The following is an 18,322-nucleotide window of genomic DNA, read 5'->3' on the forward strand; positions in this document are numbered from 1 at the left end:
CGACAGGAGGGGGTTTGGAGAAGGTGTGAGATAAGGCTCTTACAATGTGGGCAGTTCACCCTGGAAGCCGAAGCTGGACCTGGGGCAGGGTACAGTGTTGTTCTCAGTGTCTCTTGCTGCCCCCACATGGCCCGAACCAGCACTGCAGCCAGGCAGCAGGAGCCTTTCTGGGGCTACACTCTGCAGGGCCAGCCTGTGGACTGTGCCTCCCTGGCAAGGTGAAAACCCATGCCCTGTGTGTAGGGAGGGCCACCTGCAATGGGGGGGGTCAGGAGGCTTCTGCAGGAAGTGGCATCTAAGCTGAGACCAGAGCACCAGAAGTTCCAGCCTGGGGGAGATCTGCTGTAAAGAGGGGAGGACAGCTTTGGCTGGGCTTTGATTGCTGGGTCACTAGGTTTCCAGAATTCTTACTTAACCTTGACTATATAGGGTAGAGTGGGCAAACTGACTTCACCCAGTGTGTTACTGATGGGTGGGGCCTGCGTTTAGCGTTACTGGTAGTAGAAACCTGCCAGACTCCACAAGAACCAGAGGGCCTAGATGGATCGGCCGATCCCTGCTTTGGGCAGAAACAAAATACCCTCCAGAGCTCCAGGGTCACAGAGGTCGAGGGACCTAGAAGGGCTGTCCCATAAAGGAAGAAACGGGAGACTGAGGAATGAAAATTTAATGTTGGAGAGGGAGAATGCTTAGGGTGTGGCCTCTGGCAGGGCGACCCCCTGGCCCTGATCTTGGGCCAGCAGATGCAGAAGCAGGGAGTGCAGGGCTCGACAGACAGGTGTGTAGCCCAGGCGGCTCAGGTGCAGGTAATCGTACATGTCATGGTGACTTATGGTACCGTCTGAGTGCACAAAGCCCGGGTCGGCATCCAGGAAGTGGGCTCGTGGGTGGCCAGCCAGTGCTGCTCGGACCAGCTCGTTCACCCGTCGGTTTTTCTCACGAAGTGGGTTAGGGTGCTGGCCCCTCGGAAGCAGGCCCTGAGGAAGGGCACCAAGAGTTGTGAGGAGACATCCTACCGGCATCTGTGCTCTGGGCCAAACAGTTCACCCTCACCACAGAGTCCCCAGCAGTGCAATACACTAGTGATGGGAAAGTGGGGGATTAGCGGGATGATTCCCAATACTGCATCTGAGACCCCAATTCAGCAAGAACCTTTTGGGTGTTTGTGTCTTTTCCAAGTATCAATCCTAAAAATATCAATAGCGTGGCAAAGGGTCAATCCCTCTGAGGAGGAAAGGTTCTGGCTAGAAGTGATGGAGCCTGGATTTGCCCTGGGAATGTCTAACAACTTCTGGCTAATTGTTTTCGGTTTGGCAACACCACCAGAACCTTCAGCAGTTTCTTGAACAAAAGAGGCTAAGGTCCCTGAACGTGACCTTAACTGCAGCTGCTGGGTCTCTAGCAAGCTTTGATGTGAGCTTCTGCCTGAAAGTCACTGCTCTGCCGCCCTGCTCCCCAGAACCAGCTGCGGTTGCACTTGAGGGGGTCCTGGGCCACTGCCATTCTCTTTTCCCTGACACCCCCACACACATCTCACCAGCACCACGACGCGGGCCTGGGGTTGCCGCTGGTTCACCAGGTCCACAATGGCCTTGATGCCACCAGTCACTTGCTCTGCTGTGTGCCCATGGTTGTTGGTACCCACCCAGACCACCACAATCTGTGGAAAGAGAGGCAGGAAGCAGAGGTAAAGGGGGAGGCTTATAGGGGGCTTTCGCTGCCCACCCAAGCTCTGCTCACCTTGGGTCGGATGTGTTCCAGCTCCCCATTCTCCAGCCGCCAAAGCACATGTTGTGTGCTATCACTGCCAATGCCAAAGTTAAGTGCGTGCAGCGGAGAAAAGAGTTCCCGCCAGATCTGTGGGAAGAAGTGGTGTGGGCACAGGGGCGACAGCAGCAGGGACCACCGCCCTCTGTCCGAGTGTGCACCAAATGTCAGCAAGGAAGAGCCGGCCCTGCCTTATGGAAGCAGTTTGGTCAAAACCTCACCTGATGCAAACTTAGTCTAGTCTCCCTTTCCTGGAGACTCATAGAAGCAAGACTCGCTTTATGGAAACCCATTCAGCTTGAGTCATGCACTCAACTACTAGCCTTACAGCCGATGAAAACCATTACAGTTTGACCTCACTTAGTGGAAAGGTAACACAACTGAGCCCCCTTTGTGGAGAGCTATTCCAGTTGACTTTCAATTCGCAGAAACACTAGGGCTTTATGGATAACCATTCTTTGTGAATATCCATTCGGGCTGTGCACTCTCTTAAGCAAACAATAGAGTCTCACCTCAGGCAATCTTGCAAGAAAGCCTCCATTTGACAGGTCACACAGTTCCTCATCGGAACAATGTTGCACCTTACACCAAGATTTTGGGTGTGGGATGCTGCCTGAGGCTATTTTGGGTACCTCAGACTCTGATCCAGGTGTGTCTGTGAGGGCACAGGCCGGGGTGGTGCAGGGGGACCGGGACGGGTCTCACCTCGCACTGGTGCATTAGCTGGACCAACGAGTCCCCGATAAAGACGACTTCGGGTTCCTTATCTTTGCTGTCGGCCACGAAGCGATGGTGCTATGGGGAGGTACAGGGGAGAGTCCGTGGCACGCGCGCTTCTGGGCCCGCCTCGTTCCGCTTCCTTAGGCAGCACCACCCCGATTGCCCGGTTTCCTAATCACGTACAGAGAGCGGCGCCCAACAGCTGCTCTCCCGAGGCCCTTCCCGGACTCCTCAGTACGCAGGCCGGGTCGCTCACCAGGGACATCCAGCGTCCGTCGCCCTGCACGTCCTGCACCGGCGTGGGCTTGCTGGCCGGGTTCTCCCCTCCGCTCATCTTGGCGCCGCGGCTCCTGCAGGATGGGCGAGCGGGGCCACGCCCACCCCTCCCTTCCCGGCAACAATGGCCGGTCCCGACGCCCGCAGTCCAGCGAGCACAACGCCGGACCCCGGGCGCCGCCTCCTCTGCAGGAGCGGAAACCTTCACTTGGAAGGGGAGGTAGAGTCCGGAGCCCACGCTTCCCCCGCGGCGGTCGTACAGTGGACTCGTCCAGCGCTTCCCGCCCAGGCCACTCTTTCTCGGGCGGCGGCCGCTGGAGCACCCGGGGACGGTGCGAGAACAGGGAGCACCCGTGGGGGCAGGGAGAAACCACCGCACCTGCGTCAGGGGGAGGGGCGAGCTACCTGAAAGGCCGAGAATTGGCGGGGGTGGGGTGGGGTGGAATCTAGACTCTTTCCTTGAGGGTAGAAACCGTTTGCTATAGGGCGAGAAATGTGCGGAAGGGATCACCAGCTGTGGGTGAGAAAAAGAAAGAGAGAGATCACCAGCTGTGTGTGTGTGTGTGTGTGTGTGTGTGTGTGTGTGTGTGTGTGAGAAAGAGATCACCAGCTCTGTGTCTCATTCACGTGGTGGTTGGGGGAGGGGAGTGAGTGGACGAGTCCATTCCTGCATCCCTTGAGGGGGTGACTCGTACGCACCTGGCTAGGAGGGGACGCGCCCATTTTCTACTTATGTGGGGAGAAAAAAGGAAGATGGCAAAATGGGCAGAGCCTCACTTGTAAGGCTAAGGCACCACCAGAGTTTTAGTGAGCTTATATGTTCGTGCCCCCATCCCAGACCCCCTCTCAAAAACACCAGTTTTTGTGGCATAAAATCTAAACTACATATCTTTGCATTACATACACCACAGGTGCTGCAAAGAGGGCAGCAGAAGCTGCAGAAAGAGAAAGGAAACTAGAGATGCCACAAGGCCCAGGTCCAGCCTGGCGCCCCTCCCGCCCAGCTCATCTTGCAGATTCGTGGCCTCCGTTCCCCTCCCTAAACCCACAGATGTGTCTGGGCTCTGAAACCTACATCCATAGCCAAAGCCACCTAAAGTCGCCCCCCAACGCCCCATATTAATCTCAAGTCTTCCAGTTCTTCCTGTTCTCAGGGACCAGGTTGGGGGGGGATCCCCCAACCATCCTAAACTTCCTGGTTATATTCCTGTAGCTCTGCTCCCAGATGGAACCTTTCCATCTGTTGATTCTTTCTAGGTAGGTTGATACTGAGATAGTCCTATTTATCATGTTAATGGTTTGCCTCCATCCATTAGCCTAAACAGGGTCTGACTCATAGTACCAAGAACTTGGATGAATATTAAATGAATGGGTCAGATCCTGGCCTCATCCCAGCGTGTTGGGGAAGAGAGATGAGACTCAGCTGGGAGAAGGATCAAGGTTGTGATTAAGAGAGTAGAGGAGGAGGAAGAGAAGGACTCTGAGTGTGAGAGGTTTCCTAGTTGTATTTGAGTTAGGCCTTGAAAAGTCAGGAAGACTGGGTAAGCAGTATTACATGGGTAATATAGCTTATTAGGGCATGGGAAATACTTTGGCCATAGCTTGATTTTAAAGACTTGGGGATGTGTGTCAGGAGGTTGGGGGTGGCACCTGGGTGGCTCAGTCAGTTAAGCTGCCAACTCTTGATTTCAGTTCAGGTCATGATCTCAGGGTCCTGAGCGTCCTGCTCTACGCTCAGCAGGGAGCCTGTTTGAGGATTCTCTCTCCCTCTCCTTCTGCCCCACCCTTGTTCAAGCTTGCTTTCTCTTTAGATAAATACAACTTAAAAATAATAATAATAATAATAATTAATTTGAGGGCATGAGCTGGGGTAAGGGCATAGGGAGAGGGACAAGCAAGCTCTCCACTGAGCAGGGAGCCCAATGCGGATCACAATTTCAGGACCCTGAGATATGACCTGAGCCGAAGGCAGACACTCAACCAACTGAGCCACCCAGACGCCCCATGATAAATACATCTTTATTTTTTTTTTAAGATTTTATTTATGTATTTGACAGAGAGAGATCACAAGTAGGCAGAGAGGCAGGCAGAGAGAGAGGAAGGGAAGCAGGCCCCCTGCTGAGCAGAGAGCCCGATGCGGGACTTGATCCCAGGACCCTGAGATCATGACCCGAGCCGAAGGCAGCGGCTTAACCCACTGAGCCACCCAGGCGCCCCATAAATACATCTTTAAAAAAAAAAAAAAAGTCTGAGGGAGCAAGTGTAGATAGATAAACTGGAAAGGTGGAGAAGGGCTTTTGGAAGCAAAGCTTAGCAATAAACAGCTTTGAGGCACTTATTTCATTCAAATCGAGAACTGTTTCAAGTTAGGTATATTGGCTCATTTCGTACAGCCACCACATGAAGAAGGAGGTACTCCTTCCAACTCCATTTTACAAATTAGGACACTGAGGGTCTCGGCAGTTACAGTTTTCCATGTCACACAACTCAAACATGCCAACTTGGGCATTTGAAGCTGGGTAGCCTAACTGCAGATCCAAGTTCTGAATGACTCCACACTGGGGAAGAATTCTGTGACTGCCTGGTGACCGGCTGCACATAAAGGCTTACAATGGCCCCTTTTCCCCTTGTGCCTCGCCTCATCGCACTGTCCAGAGAGAAAGTCCGCTAATAGACATCTGAACCAATCAGCACTCAGAAAGGGGGAGGGCCCCAGTGGGCCTCACAGCCAATTGGTGGATGGGAGGTGTCTAAGGACAAATGAGAGATGTTTCTGACAGTAAGGCTGGAATGGGTGGGACTATAACCGGCACTGGTGCCTCGTGCCTGGCGGGAGCCAGAAGTCCGGGAGCAGGAAGCTAGAGGGAGTGGGAGGGCACACGCATGCGTGTTGTACGCAGGAGGCCCAGCGTGAGGCTCCGAAGAGACCCCAGTACGTGGTGAGGTAGGATTACCGCGGAAAAGAAGCCACTGCACCCCACAGCCACGTGGGGTGGGTAGGGGGCAGGGTTCGTTGGTCCAGGAGAAGGTGAGATGCTCCACGCCCTGCCCCCACCAACCGTACCCTCCCTCCCTAACCTCAACTGCCCACCCTGGCCTCGTCTCCTACCCTAGACTACCTGGCTGGTCCTGTGACTAGGCCCCAGTTCCTGGTAGCTCCGCCGTTGCCCCTTCTGCTTTACAGAGGTCTTCTCAGCCTCTCCAACTTCTTTTCTGCTATTTATCTCTTCTGCCCTTCTCCCTTTGCCATCTCTTTCTGCATTCTCCAGTACCTCCTCTATCCTTAGATTTTTTTTTTTAAAGATTTTATTTATTAATTTGACAGAGAGAAATCACAAGTAGATGGAGAGGCAGCCAGAGAGAGAGAGAGAGAGGGAAGCAGGCTCCCTACCGAGCAGAGAGCCCGATGCGGGACCCGATCCCAGGACCCTGAGATCATGACCTGAGCCGAAGGCAGCGGCTTAACCCACTGAGCCACCCAGGCGCCCCTATCCTTGGATTTTTCCTCTGTCCACAATCTCTTCCTGGTTCAGCAGATACCTGTGGTCTCATGATCCTGTCCTCCCCCCCCCCCCATCTTTTAGCTATTTCCTTATGTCCCGGCACCCTGTAACCCTCTCTATTCCCTGACATCCATAGCCAAGGACCTTCCCATTCACCGCGACTCCCTTGACCCCACCCGACCTCTCTGACCAAGCCTTTGCCAGTGGCTCCCTCCCCACTATCTTACTCCCATCTCATCTTTGTAAGTAGTATTTCCACCTCACCCCAAACCATCTCTTCTTCTCACCGTTCACTTTTAGTTCCTGATTACCTGTATACCGATGACCATCCTAGCTTTTTTCTTCCAGGACACAATGGACCCCCGGGGGCCAGCCCCCCAGCCTTTCCAGCGGCCTGAGAAACCTGGTCGTGTGCGCCGTCGGAAGACCAGGCGGGAGCGCAATGAGGCCCTGATGGGCAACCGCCGGCCATTGACCCGTCAGGATCCTCCTGTGGCCAGTCAGGATCTCCCTGTGGCCGCTACTGTTCCCAAGCTTGTGGTCATAACCCAGGGCCGGCTGAGCCGGGAGCACTGGGGTCTCTTCAACCATGAAGTGAAATCTCTGGACGTGGCACGGCTGCTTAGCTGTGAGTCCCTGGAGCCAGGCACCCCTTCATTCCCCACCAAACCCTCCCCAAGCCCAAGCCGGGTCCAAGAACCAGCCCTGCAGTCAGGGGGCAAGGAGAACCAGGTTCCTAGAGGCTCGGGCCCAGGCCCACCCAGTCCCCCAGAGATCCTTGGCTTGGGAAAGCTGCTGGAGGAGCTGCAGTGCCAGCTGATTCTGCCACAGGCCTTCCCCAGGAGGAACCTAGTGCAAGAAGCCAGGGATGCCATCGTGGGCACCTTACAGTCCTGCCATGGCTGTGTGCCTGACCTCACCCTGGTGCTCCATGACTTCCATCCACCCTTACCAGGTGAGCCTGCCTCCTGCTCCCTGTATTCCCCTTCCCCTGTCTGCTCTAGCTCAGCTGTCCCCCATGCTTTTTTCCTTTGTGCCAGGGACCAAGCCTGGAGGCCCTGAAAGCCAAAGGATGACACCCTCCTGGATCAGCAGCCCCGAGCAGGCCCTAGGGGAGGGGAGGCAGAGGAGGCAACGGAGGACAAAGGAGCTTACCTTTGCCATTTCTCACACCTCCAGCACTCCCATGGTGCACAGGGTGAGCCTGGCACCGCCAAAAGGTCCCTGGCCACCACCCTTGCCCTTGTTGCCTTCACCATCTGGGGCAGCCTGGGGCCCCCCAACAGCCTTTGACCTGCTGAAAAGTATCTGGCTCGTAGCCACACCACCCCCTCCCCGGCCCTGGGGGGTCGGGCCACAACAACCCCTGCCTCAGCCACCATCACCCTTGTTGCCTGAAACCTCTGCCCTGGACTGGAGCCCCAGCCCTCCTGCCCCACTGCCCAGCCTCTCCTGGGTAGTGGCTCAGAGCAGCCCAGAGGCCTGGTCCTTTCCACCCATGAGACTGTACTGAGGGGGCTGAGGCTGGGCCGGGGGTACTCCTAATCACCTCAATAAAGTACCTTCTACATGATCCCCTTGATTTTCAGTGAGTAGCTGACCAAGGATAGCAGTTTTGCTTTGCTCTGAGTTCTGGGTCCAAGATGGAGGGGAAGATGCCATCATTTATCACCTTCCTAGGGTTTGAGGGGCCAGAGTTGGGGAAACCTGGGGCTTTAGTCAGTTCCACACATTCACCCAGTGAAGCCAGCTATATGCCAGGAGTATAAGGAAGGAGTGATGATTCTGCCCCGGTGATGAGGGAGTTGTTCAGAAGGGAGCAGACCTAGACCTTTACAAGTCTTAAGATGAGTAAAAACTTACTAGTAGTGGAGGAAAAGAACATTTCAGGCAATACTAGGAATGCTGTTCTGTGGGATAGTATGTGCATGTAGTCCATATGCCTAGGCTGTTCTGGGACCAAGAGTGAGTCACGTCCAGGCCCTGCTGTTGATGGGCTCCTGGTCCGGCAGGCACAGGGACTGCGTTTGCAGGATCATGACAGGAGGGGGAGATGAGGCCTGAACCTGACCCCCAGACTTTTTACTTTGGCTCAAGATACATTTTACATTTTTGAATTAATTGCCTACTATTACAAACCAGTTTGCTTTAAAACAAAAGCAAAACCAAAAAAGCCCAACACATTTCTGGTTCTCTGAGGAAAAAAAAAAAAAAAAAAAGGAAAGAAAGAAAGAAAAGATCTGGCAGCAGATCTACTATCCCTTCTGGCAACAACTGGCTCAAACCGAGGAGCCGAGGCTGCCTGTTCATGGGGCTCACACCGAAATGTTTCATGCCCTTATGTTTCCTGCCTGGCACCTGGCTTAGAAAGTTTCATAAAATGATATTTTGAGGAGCAGCACATTTTTTGCAGAGGAGGGGGAGGAACGAAGCTAGAAATGTTTGCTGGAATCTGATCAGGAAAAGGAAGCTGAGGGACTTGGATGCTACTCTGTAAAGCCTTTCCAGGGATCCCGTTGCCCACTGGGAAACCATAAGGTTGGAACCAGCTGGTAGGGGACTGAACTGGGAGATTACAGGACTTGGCTGAGGTCTAATGAGAAAGTGGCAATGTTGGGTTTTGAACCCAGGCAGTTGATTTCAGTCCTCTCTGGGCTTCTCACAACACCACCTCTTCTGAGAGGCAGTGAGCAGGTTTCACACCCTGGTGAGCAGTGACTGGACAGGGTCAGGCAATGAAGTGTAGTGGTTGTGGCCCAGAGTTGTGCCATCTCTGTCTTTTGTGACTCAGAACAAGTGGTTTGCCCTCTCCCGCCTCTTATGTCTCTCTGGGCACTTCACGGAGCCCATGGGATCTTGGGAGGACACAGATGAGGATGGCTGTCATGCCAGCGGGGATGACAAACTCCTCCCAAAGAGGAGTTTGGGGACTAAATTCGGGGGAGGTCAGGACAGCTTTGGGGTCTGTGGGTTGGGGGTCATACCAAGATGGCAGTCTAGAGGAGGAGGAAGGGCTTGGGGGAATGGGAGTTCAGTGTAGGACACGGGGAGCCAGAGGTGTCAGGGACATTCCCAGAGGGGAGGCTGGGGCGGGGTTGAGAGGCGAGGAAAGAGGCGCCCTCTCTCACACCGATTGAGGAGGCGCCAGATCAGGGCACCCCGGCGTAGGGGGCGGGGAGCGTGGCGCCCGGCGGCCCCTTTAATCGGGGACGCGCGCTGGCCGGCCCGCGCGCTCTCGCTGCCGTCGCCGGGCCGGAGCCGAGCGGGAGCCGGAGCGGAGCTGGGGCCGGGGCCGGGGCCGGTAGCGGGCGGAATGGAGCCCCCGCGCGCGCCCGCTCTGCGCCGCCTGCTGCCGCCGCTGCTGCTCCTGCTGCTGCCACTGCCCCCCCGCGCCCGGGCCAAGTACGTGAGGGGCAACCTCAGCTCCAAGGAGGTGAGCGCGCTGGGCCCTCCCCTGCCACCCGCCGGGCCCCCGGGGACAGGAGGGAAGGGAGGGAGGAGGGTGCCGCCCCGCCCCCTGCCGCCCGTCCCCGGCGGTCCCTGGGAGCCGCGGGGGGGAATGGGGCTGGTGTTGGGGGGCGAATGGGAGGACTGGGTCAGTGATGAGGCTGAGAGGGGCTGTGGGGTCGAGAAGAGACTTGGGGGTTATGGGAGGGACATTGAGGTCAGAGCTGGGCGGGGAGGAGAGACGGGTTGGGAGAGTCAGAGTTTGGGGTGGGGGTTGGGGGGGAAACGCCGAGGTGGTGCTGAAGGGACAGCACTTTTCACTCCGCGGAGAGCCTTGAGTTCACACTTCTGCTCAGGGTCGGGAGAGGGCCGTTTGGACTATTCCCCAGGACAAGATGGTCTCTGGGACCCCCGTGGGGGGGACATGTGTGTGCATAACTCCTGGGGGGATGGCACTCAGATGGTGTCTGGGACTGAACGTGGCTGGGGTGGGTATCTTGCCCCCCAGGGTCTTTCTTAGGGCACTGGGAAAATGGGAGAAGTGTTTTGAGGGGACAAAATAACTTGGGGTGGGGAGGCACCCGAGGCAAGAATCCTGGAAAGAAAAGGCAAAGGGATCACAGAAGAATTTGGGAGATAACTTGGTCCCGTTAATGCTCCTTGGGAAATCAGGTACGCAAGGGTAGGGAAGGAAAGTTGGGGCCCCGTGGAGTGGAGGAGAGTTCTCAGAGGACTCAGCAGGACTGGGCCCCTTTTCCAGGACTGGCTCTTCCTGACAAGATTTTGCTTTCTTTCGGATTATGGCCGACTGGACTTTCGCTTCCGATACCCTGAGGTGAGCCTTCCCTGACTTGTCTTGCTGAGGCTGGAGACTCCCTCTGTCTCCCAAGGCAAGGGCCATCCCAGCTCCCCAGACTCCCCAAACTTGTAAAATCTCTGGGTCTGCAGGCCAAGTGCTGCCAGAACATCCTCCTCTATTTCGATGACCCATCCCAGTGGCCAGCTGTGTACAAGGCAGGGGACAAGGTGAAGGCCGTGAGGGTATATGGGGTTGAGGGGGGAGGGTTGAGGCTGGTCAGGGGGTGACCATGTCCCTGCCTTCTCCAGGACTGCCTGGCCAAGGAGTCCGTGATCAGGCCCGAGAACAACCAGGTCATCAACCTCACCACCCAGTACGCCTGGTCAGGCTGTCAGGTATGGGCCCAGTCTGGGGTAGTGGGCAGGTGCTGAAGGCTGAGGGCCTGGGGGCTGCACAGAGAGGCTTCACCCTTCTTTCTCTTCACCAGGTAGTGTCAGAGGAGGGAACCCGTTACCTGAGCTGCTCCAGCGGCCGAAGCTTCCGCTCCGTGCGCGAAAGGTGGTGGTACATCGCACTCAGCAAGTGTGGGGTAAGGGGCCTGGATGGCCACCTGGGCCTCCTCCTCCTTGCCTTGCTGCTGGCCCCCCTACCTGCTCAGGACTCCACACTGTCCACAGGGAGATGGGCTGCAGTTGGAGTATGAGATGGTCCTCACCAATGGCAAGTCCTTCTGGACACGGCATTTCTCGGCCGATGAGTTTGGTGAGCATATGGGGACCCAGAAGCCAGGATCTTTGTGGGACTCTAGAGTTGGGTACCTGCTGACACCCAGTCTGACTGAATCCTTTCTTCCTTCTACCAAATCGGCAGGGATCCTGGAGACAGATGTGACTTTCCTTCTCATCTTCATCCTCATCTTCTTCCTCTCCTGTTACTTTGGATGTGAGTCCAGCACATGGTGGGAGTGGTGGGAGGTTGGGAGTTATGGGGGAAGGGTTGGGGGAGGTGGGCTACTCTCCTTTCCTGTCTGTGAACCCCCTTCCCCTACCTCTTCTAGATTTGCTGAAAGGTCGTCAGTTGCTCCATACAACTTATAAAATGTTCATGGCGGCAGCAGGAGTGGAGGGTGAGGTTTAGAGTAGCCCAACTTTGAGTGCTGTCAGAGGAGGGACCTAGGGTCCAGATACCTGGGTCTGAGAGAGGAGGGGCTGGGGGCCTGGACCCTGGGTCTGAGGGAAGAGGGGCTGGGGGCCTGGACTCCTGGGTCTGAAGGAGGAGGGGCTGGGGCCTGGACTCCTAGGTCTGAAGGAAGAGGGTTTGGGGGCCTGGACCCCTGGGTCTGAGGGAGGAGAGGGCTGGGGCCCTGGGTTCCTGGGTCTGGGGGAGGAGGTGTCTGTGGGCCTGAATATCTGGTCCCGGAGACGAGGGGCTGGGCCTTGGACCCCAGAGTCTTCTAGGACATCAGTGGGAAGGAATGGTCTAGAATCCTGATAGGGACGAAGGAGGAATTCTGGCCGTCTAGATTGTAGAACTAGGGAACAGCGATGCCCCAATGCAGTTTTTGTCCTTTCCTCCCTCTGCCCATTCTCCCCTCAGTCCTGAGCCTCCTGTTTTTCTGCATCTACTGGGGCCAGTATGCCACCGACGGCATTGGCAATGAGAGTCTGAAGATCTTGGGTGAGAACGAAGTGGGCCGGGGAAGGCTGCCTGGGCTCTCTCTGAACCCTGTGTCTGACACACCCTCTCCGCCCTCCTTCCAGCCAAGCTGCTCTTCTCCTCCAGCTTCCTCATCTTCCTGCTGATGCTCATCCTTCTGGGGAAGGGATTCACGGTGACACGGTGCCCAGGCTGGGGTGGGAGGGAGTGCTGGGGGGAGGTGTGGCTGGGCTAGGGAACAGGACACACGGGTGGATCTGGGGGGTGGCTGCTTGCTTCTCCCTGATAGCCCCCACCCCTGCTGTCTCCCCTCATGGCCGGCCGCCAGGGGCCGCATCAGCCACTCGGGTTCCGTGAAGTTGTCTGTCTACATGACCCTGTACACCCTTACCCACGTGGTGCTGCTCATCTATGAGGCTGAGGTGAGTGCCTCCCGCCACTGCCCAGGCCTTGCCTCCCCACCACACACCCCACCCAAGGCTTTTGGCCACCTCCTCCATGGGTCTGCCAGCCCTTCCCCACATCGCACTCTTGCTGGCTCGCTCTCTCCCACTCTGTGATTCTGCCTGCCCATCTGTCTCTCTGAGTGCCTGCCTCCCCTGTTCACCATCTCAGTGGAGCCTTCTTCCTCCTCCCTCCGTCTCTCACTGTCTGTCACATTTATACTCAGTGTCATGCCTGAGAGTTCAGGAGTCCCGCACACTGGCTCTCCCACTCCCCAGCTAGCTGACCTTGGATGATTCTTGCCCCCTCTAAGCCTGTTTCCTCTTCTGGAAAGGTAGGAAGATCTTACCTATCTCTGGGGGGCTCCTCTAAAACTTTATATCACCTTGGTTGACTTTGGCCCAAATGTGTCTCTCTTAGCCTCAGTTTCCCCCTCTGTGAAGTGGGGTGATAATAAGACCTGACTCACCGAGTTGAAGCAAATGTAACTCTCACGCATGGCAGGTGCCTCGCCCCTTGTTGGGCCCCTGGTAGTTAATGTATTCTCTTCCTCTACCTGTTTCTGTTTCCATTTTGTGCTCTCCTGCTGCTTCTGTCCTGACCAAGTACCTCTGACCCCTGGGTGCCCAGGGGTGGGCCTGGGGGTCCCTGTGTAGGAGGGCAGGGGGTCAGGGCTATGACAAACCCTCTTCTTTGGGTCCAGTTCTTTGACCCGGGCCAGGTACTGTACACGTATGAGTCGCCGGCGGGCTATGGGCTCATTGGGCTGCAGGTGGCAGCTTACGTGTGGTTCTCCTACGCCGTGTTCATCTCCTTGCGCCACTTCCCGGAGAAGCAGCCCTTCTATGTGCCCTTCTTTGCTGCCTACACCCTCTGGTGAGACATGCTGGGCCCTCAACCCGTCCCTGTCTCCTGGTCCTGGGGCTTCCTGGAAACTGCGGTCCATTTCTCAGGCCCTGTTCAGTGAGGCAGCTGTCCCAGAGTCTGCTGCTGACTCATTTTGTGACCTGGAAAAAAAAAAAAAAAAAAAGAGATTCAGGTTGCCTACTCATAAAGAAAGCATTCTCTTGAGCATGCGTCAGGCAGTATGTAAGGGCCTTGTATCTGGCACATAGTTAAGTGTTCAATAAAAGCTAGCCGTAATTTTCTATCATTCAAACATGACAGCAGTACAGTAGGCAAATTCTAAGCCTGACTGCCTGTGTTCAGGTCCCAGTTCTAAAGCTTGTAAACTGTGGGACCTCATGCAAATCAAGTAAGTTCTGTTGCCTCAGTTTCCTTACCTGTTTAATGGGAATGAAAATTGTACTTGCCTCATAGCATCATTGTGAGACTTAATGAATTTATATGTATGATACACAGGGAGTCCTTAATTGTTATGCTCTTTTGTTAATTCATTCACCAAACATCTTTTTCCTCTCAGGCACTGGGGATTTGGGGCGGGGTGGAACTGAGTTAAATTCAACCTAGTCTTTGCCTTCCAGAATCTCCCAGGCCAGTGGGATTCCTGCCCCCTTTTAACCTCTGGCTTCTGAAGGTCACACTGGCTTTTCTCCAGTTTGGGACCCACCTGGGCCCTGTGTGTGTGTGTGTGTGTGTGTGTGTGCGTGTGTGTGGCAGGGGAGCTGGGGCCCTGGGGTGGGGACGAGGGCAGGGGCAGTGTCTCTGCTGACCCAGTGCCTCCCCTTCAGGTTCTTTGCAGTTCCTGTGATGGCCCTGATCGCCAACTTTGGGATCCCCAAGTGGGCCCGGGAGAAGATTGTCAATGGAATTCAGCTGGGGATCCATTTGTATGCCCATGGCGTGTTCCTGGTGAGGAAGGGCATCCAGGTCAGGGTGGGAGCCTGATGGGCAGAGGTTGCATGAGACTGAACCTTCTGTTCTTAGCTCTCCTTCCATTTCCTTCACTTCATCCCTTTAGTCACCCAACAGACATTGAGAGTCTGCTGGATCCCCGCAAAGTCCACTCTCTTTTATTCCTTGCTCCCATCTGGCCTCTTCCCCAACCCTATCCACCCCCCCCCCGCCCCCGCTCCGTGTTTTTTTCTTAAATAAACTCTACACTCAACATGAGGCTTGAACTCATGACCCTGTGATGAAGAAGCTACATGCTGTACCAACTGAGCCAGTCAGGTGCCCAACAACTCCAACAACCCCCCCCCCCACTCCCATTCCGGACCTGTGACCCCAGACTCTCACATTTCCCTTCTGTATCCTTCTGCCTTTCCCAAATCCCTTGGTCACTACTCCTCCCTTCCCTGTCACCTTCTCTCATCTGCCATTATAGGTCATTGTTCAGGAAGAAGCAGGTGGGATGGGCCAGGCTGGGGTCCCAGGGGCCTAGATCTGAGTGATATCAAGAAGATATCAGCACCAAACCTCTTCTTTGCCCTTGTTTATATCCTATCTGGCCTTCTGGGAGACAGTTCATGTGTCTATATGTTCATACATCTTGTTTAATTGTCAAACCAGCCCCAGGACAGGATGGGTAATGGTTGTTGAACCCACTCTACAGAAAGGGGAAGGAACTAAGGCCCAAACAGGGGAGGTGACCTGTGAGGGCTCCATGGCCTTTGGTATTAGGGCAGGGACTTTGAGCCCAATCCTTCTCCAGCAGGGGGAGCCAGACAGGAATACAAACATTGATGAGGGCCCTGGAGCCTGCCTGACCCCAGGTGTCCACAATGTGCTCTGGGTGGGGAATGTACTCAGTCACAGATGGCCCCATCCCCCATCTTCCACCCCACAGTCTGACTTAAGTTAGAGACTCACCTTCCCAGTACAGCCCTTCTGGAAACTCTGCAGGAAGTCAGAAAGGGACAGAAAGAGAAATACTGGGAACCATCACTTGCCGAGCTCTGCATCAGGGGTTTGCATTTCTGCTGTCTCCTCATCTTTCCAAGTAGGCACTGCAGTCCCTTTTCCCCAGTGAGGCTCAGGTAGTTTTATCAACATGCTCCAGATCCCATACTCAATGAGCTGTGGGAGGAGAGGTGGGGTATGGGCCTAAACATGGAAATGCAGTGCCCTTTTAGCTATATTTCACCTTCAGCCAGTTTCTTTCCTAAAAAATGCTCAGTTGAGCACAGGTCCACCTCCCGCATTCCTTGTCCCTACTGAGCACAGCCTTGGTGGGGTGGGGGTGGGGGGGGAAGTCATACTGGGCTCCCATGTGCAATGCTAGAGTCACATCCAGTCTCTCTGCCCTTGTGACCTACTAGACTAGACACATCTCTACATTCAATCAATATTTACAGAGCGCTTATGAGTCAGGTACTGTTCTAGAAGGTATTGGGGATTCAGCAGGGAACTGAACAAATTCCTGCCTTCATGGTGCTAGCATTCTAGAATCTACCCAGTATTGTCCCAATTGATCTTTCTATGTTTATGAAAATATTCTGTACTCTGTGCTGTTCAATGCAGTAGCTACTATTCACATGTGGTTACTAAGCACTTAAATGTAGCTAGTGTGAAGACAAAAATTTTCATTGTTTCCTATTAATTAATTTAAACGTAAATAGCTCCATACAGCCAGTGGCTGTCATACCGCACAGTGAAGGAGCTGACACTTAACCGACCAGCAATAAGTCAGTGATCAGGGCCCCAATGGAGGAAGCATCACAGGACGGTGGATGGAGGAAAAAGGTGCAAGCCCAGAGTAGGTGCCTAATCAAGGCTGAGGGGCCACAGGGAATCCTGGGGGATGTCAAGTGAGGGGAAATCCTTAGGACGCCATGTTTACGGAGCCGGCCTGATGCCTGGACAGTGTTTCTCCAACCAGCACTTGGCCTCTCGCCCCAGATCATGACCCGCCCGTCTGCGGCCAACAAGAACTTCCCGTACCACGTGCGCACGTCGCAGATCGCCTCAGCCGGGGCCCCGGGGCCCGGAGGGAGCCAATCCACCGACAAGGCCTTCCCGCAGCACGTCTATGGGAACGTGACGTTCATCAGCGACTCGGTGCCCAACTTCACGGAGCTCTTCTCCATCCCCCCGTCCGCCTCCTCCGTAAGCCCCGCGCTCCCGGCGCACGAGGAGCTGCTGGCGCCGCCCCTGGAGTACCTGACCCCGCTCCCGGCCCCGCCGCCGCCCCCCTCTCCCAGACGCCTCAGCCCACCCCCAGCCTTCCGCACGCCCGGAGCCCCAACACCGCGCCGCGACCGCACCCCGGCGCCCGCGCCCACCCTGCCCGACTGGGTCCTGGCGCTGTTGCGCACGCCCCCGCAGACGCCAGGCGCCGTGCCCCCGCCACCGGCCTTCCGCGGCTCTCCCCCCACTCTCCGGCCGCCGCCGGAGTTCGCCCCGCGCGCTCCGACGCCGCCCCTTGAGTACCTGGCCCCGCTGCCCAGGCGCCCGGCCATCCGCTCCTTCCCTGATTGACACCTGCGCCCGCACCTCGGGAGGGGGGGCTCCTTTGCGGGGAGGGGGTCGGGACTTCGGGGCCGCATCTGCCCCCCGTGGGTCCCGGACGGCCTCTGACCCTGACCCCCCTCCCAGGCCGGGAAGCAGGTGGAGGAGACGGCGGTGGCGGCGGCGGTGGCCCCGAGGGGCCGCGTGGTGACCATGGCCGAGCCGGGCGCGGCCTCCCCGCCCCTTCCCGCTCGGTTCCCCAAGGCGGCCGACCCGAGCTGGGATGGCCCGACGCCGCCCTACCAGCGGCTCGTGCCCCAGACGGCGGCGCCGCACACCGGCTTCACGGAATACTTCAGCATGCACAGGGCCGGGGGCACTGCACCCCCGGTCTGAGCACCCTTGCCCACCCCCACCCCATGGTCCGCCTGCCGGGCCCCGGCCGGGCTCCGGATCCCCGCTCTATCCGGGCCCCAGGGCTCTGCCATCCCAGGCCTTCCCGACCCTCCCCACCCTGCGCGCCCAGGTAGGGGTGCGTACTGTCCCGCTCCTCCCCGCCCCTCCCCCCGACTTTTGTGCCAAACGGTCCCGCGGGAGCCGCTCTCCCCGTCCCCTCCCTCAGCCCCTGCCCCGAGCGGCGCCGGATTCTGGGCTCCCGCTGTTTCGAGACCTACGGCCCCCTGGCCCCCTCCGAGACCTCTGATCCCGCCGGACCCCGGAACAACAGTGACGATCGCCGGGACCCTGCCCGTGACTCTCCAGGATTCCGCGACCCCCAGCCATTGCTCCTGGGACGGATATTGTGAATCTGGTCTCGACTCTGACACCTTCCCTTGGATCTCTGTGACTTCGGACCCGGACTCTGCCCACCCCTGTCTCCATCTGGGGGCCCTCCCTTAGGTCCCCGGCAAAAAGACTTTTTCCCTTCTTGCCAAAATAAAGCGGATTCGTTGAGTTTTTATCTATAAAATGGACTCTTTACATCTTGATGGTTCTCAGAGGCGGGGCGGAGCAGGAGCCATTCCAGGGCCTGGGCCTCAGTGTGTCCACCCGTGAAATGGCACTTTGGGAGGGCCTGTATAACCTGGCCTCGATACGGGCCCCGAATCTGGGAGCACTGGATATCTGAAGCATCTAACAGAACTCTCCTACTGCGGGGCTCCTCTGTTTTTACCGTTCCTTCTCCAGTCAGAGCTACAGGCGCCCTCCAGTGGCACAAACTTTCCTCAACGACCCGTACCCCGAGGCTGGGTCGTGATTTCAGCACTGCGCATGTGTAATTCTCTCTTCGCAGGCCAAGGCGATCACTGCTGCGCACGCGTCTGGGAACAAATGGGCGGGGAAGTTTCCGGAAGTCTCT

General features: G+C 56.5%; 3 protein-coding genes across 10 annotated transcripts; 2 read left to right on the top strand and 1 right to left on the bottom strand.

The window, feature by feature from the left end:
* Positions 1 to 652: 652 nt before the first annotated feature.
* PAFAH1B3 (platelet activating factor acetylhydrolase 1b catalytic subunit 3) lies at positions 653 to 3,144 on the bottom strand. The gene is made up of 5 exons (XM_082710942.1): positions 2,744 to 3,144; positions 2,473 to 2,562; positions 1,741 to 1,857; positions 1,538 to 1,660; positions 653 to 977 (listed from the first exon to the last, which is right to left on the bottom strand). Exons 1-5 carry the CDS (start codon positions 2,819 to 2,821, stop codon positions 690 to 692), a joined length of 696 nt encoding a protein of 231 aa, XP_082567068.1. The 5' UTR covers positions 2,822 to 3,144; the 3' UTR covers positions 653 to 689.
* On the top strand, positions 2,864 to 7,839 carry PRR19 (proline rich 19). Of its 6 annotated transcripts, none has more exons than XM_082710907.1 (3): positions 2,864 to 2,983; positions 6,615 to 7,221; positions 7,307 to 7,839. In XM_082710907.1, exons 1-3 carry the CDS (start codon positions 2,888 to 2,890, stop codon positions 7,777 to 7,779), a joined length of 1,176 nt encoding a protein of 391 aa, XP_082567033.1. In that variant the 5' UTR covers positions 2,864 to 2,887; the 3' UTR covers positions 7,780 to 7,839. The 6 variants fall into 6 exon arrangements, with proteins under 6 accessions (XP_082567033.1, XP_082567037.1, XP_082567034.1 ...); XM_082710911.1 differs by lacking the exon at positions 2,864 to 2,983 and adding an exon at positions 3,378 to 4,020; XM_082710908.1 differs by lacking the exon at positions 2,864 to 2,983 and adding an exon at positions 5,015 to 5,791.
* A 1,605-nt stretch (positions 7,840 to 9,444) lies between these two features.
* On the top strand, positions 9,445 to 17,932 carry TMEM145 (transmembrane protein 145). 3 transcript variants are annotated; one of them, XM_082712355.1, is made up of 15 exons: positions 9,446 to 9,699; positions 10,474 to 10,548; positions 10,662 to 10,739; positions 10,821 to 10,907; positions 11,000 to 11,101; positions 11,190 to 11,274; positions 11,383 to 11,454; positions 11,570 to 11,638; positions 12,109 to 12,189; positions 12,273 to 12,351; positions 12,497 to 12,590; positions 13,316 to 13,488; positions 14,304 to 14,424; positions 16,414 to 16,620; positions 17,110 to 17,932. In XM_082712355.1, the coding sequence occupies exons 1-15, from the start codon at positions 9,580 to 9,582 to the stop codon at positions 17,356 to 17,358; spliced, it is 1,692 nt and encodes a 563-aa protein (XP_082568481.1). In that variant the 5' UTR covers positions 9,446 to 9,579; the 3' UTR covers positions 17,359 to 17,932. The 3 variants fall into 3 exon arrangements, with proteins under 3 accessions (XP_082568483.1, XP_082568481.1, XP_082568482.1); XM_082712356.1 differs by having other exon boundaries at positions 17,585 to 17,932; XM_082712357.1 differs by lacking the exon at positions 17,110 to 17,932 and having other exon boundaries at positions 9,445 to 9,699; positions 16,414 to 17,077.
* The last annotated feature ends 390 nt before the right edge of the window (positions 17,933 to 18,322 follow it).

Source organism: Mustela nivalis (assembly GCF_964662115.1).
Source record: "Mustela nivalis genome assembly, chromosome: 18".
NCBI lineage: Eukaryota > Metazoa > Chordata > Mammalia > Carnivora > Mustelidae > Mustela > Mustela nivalis.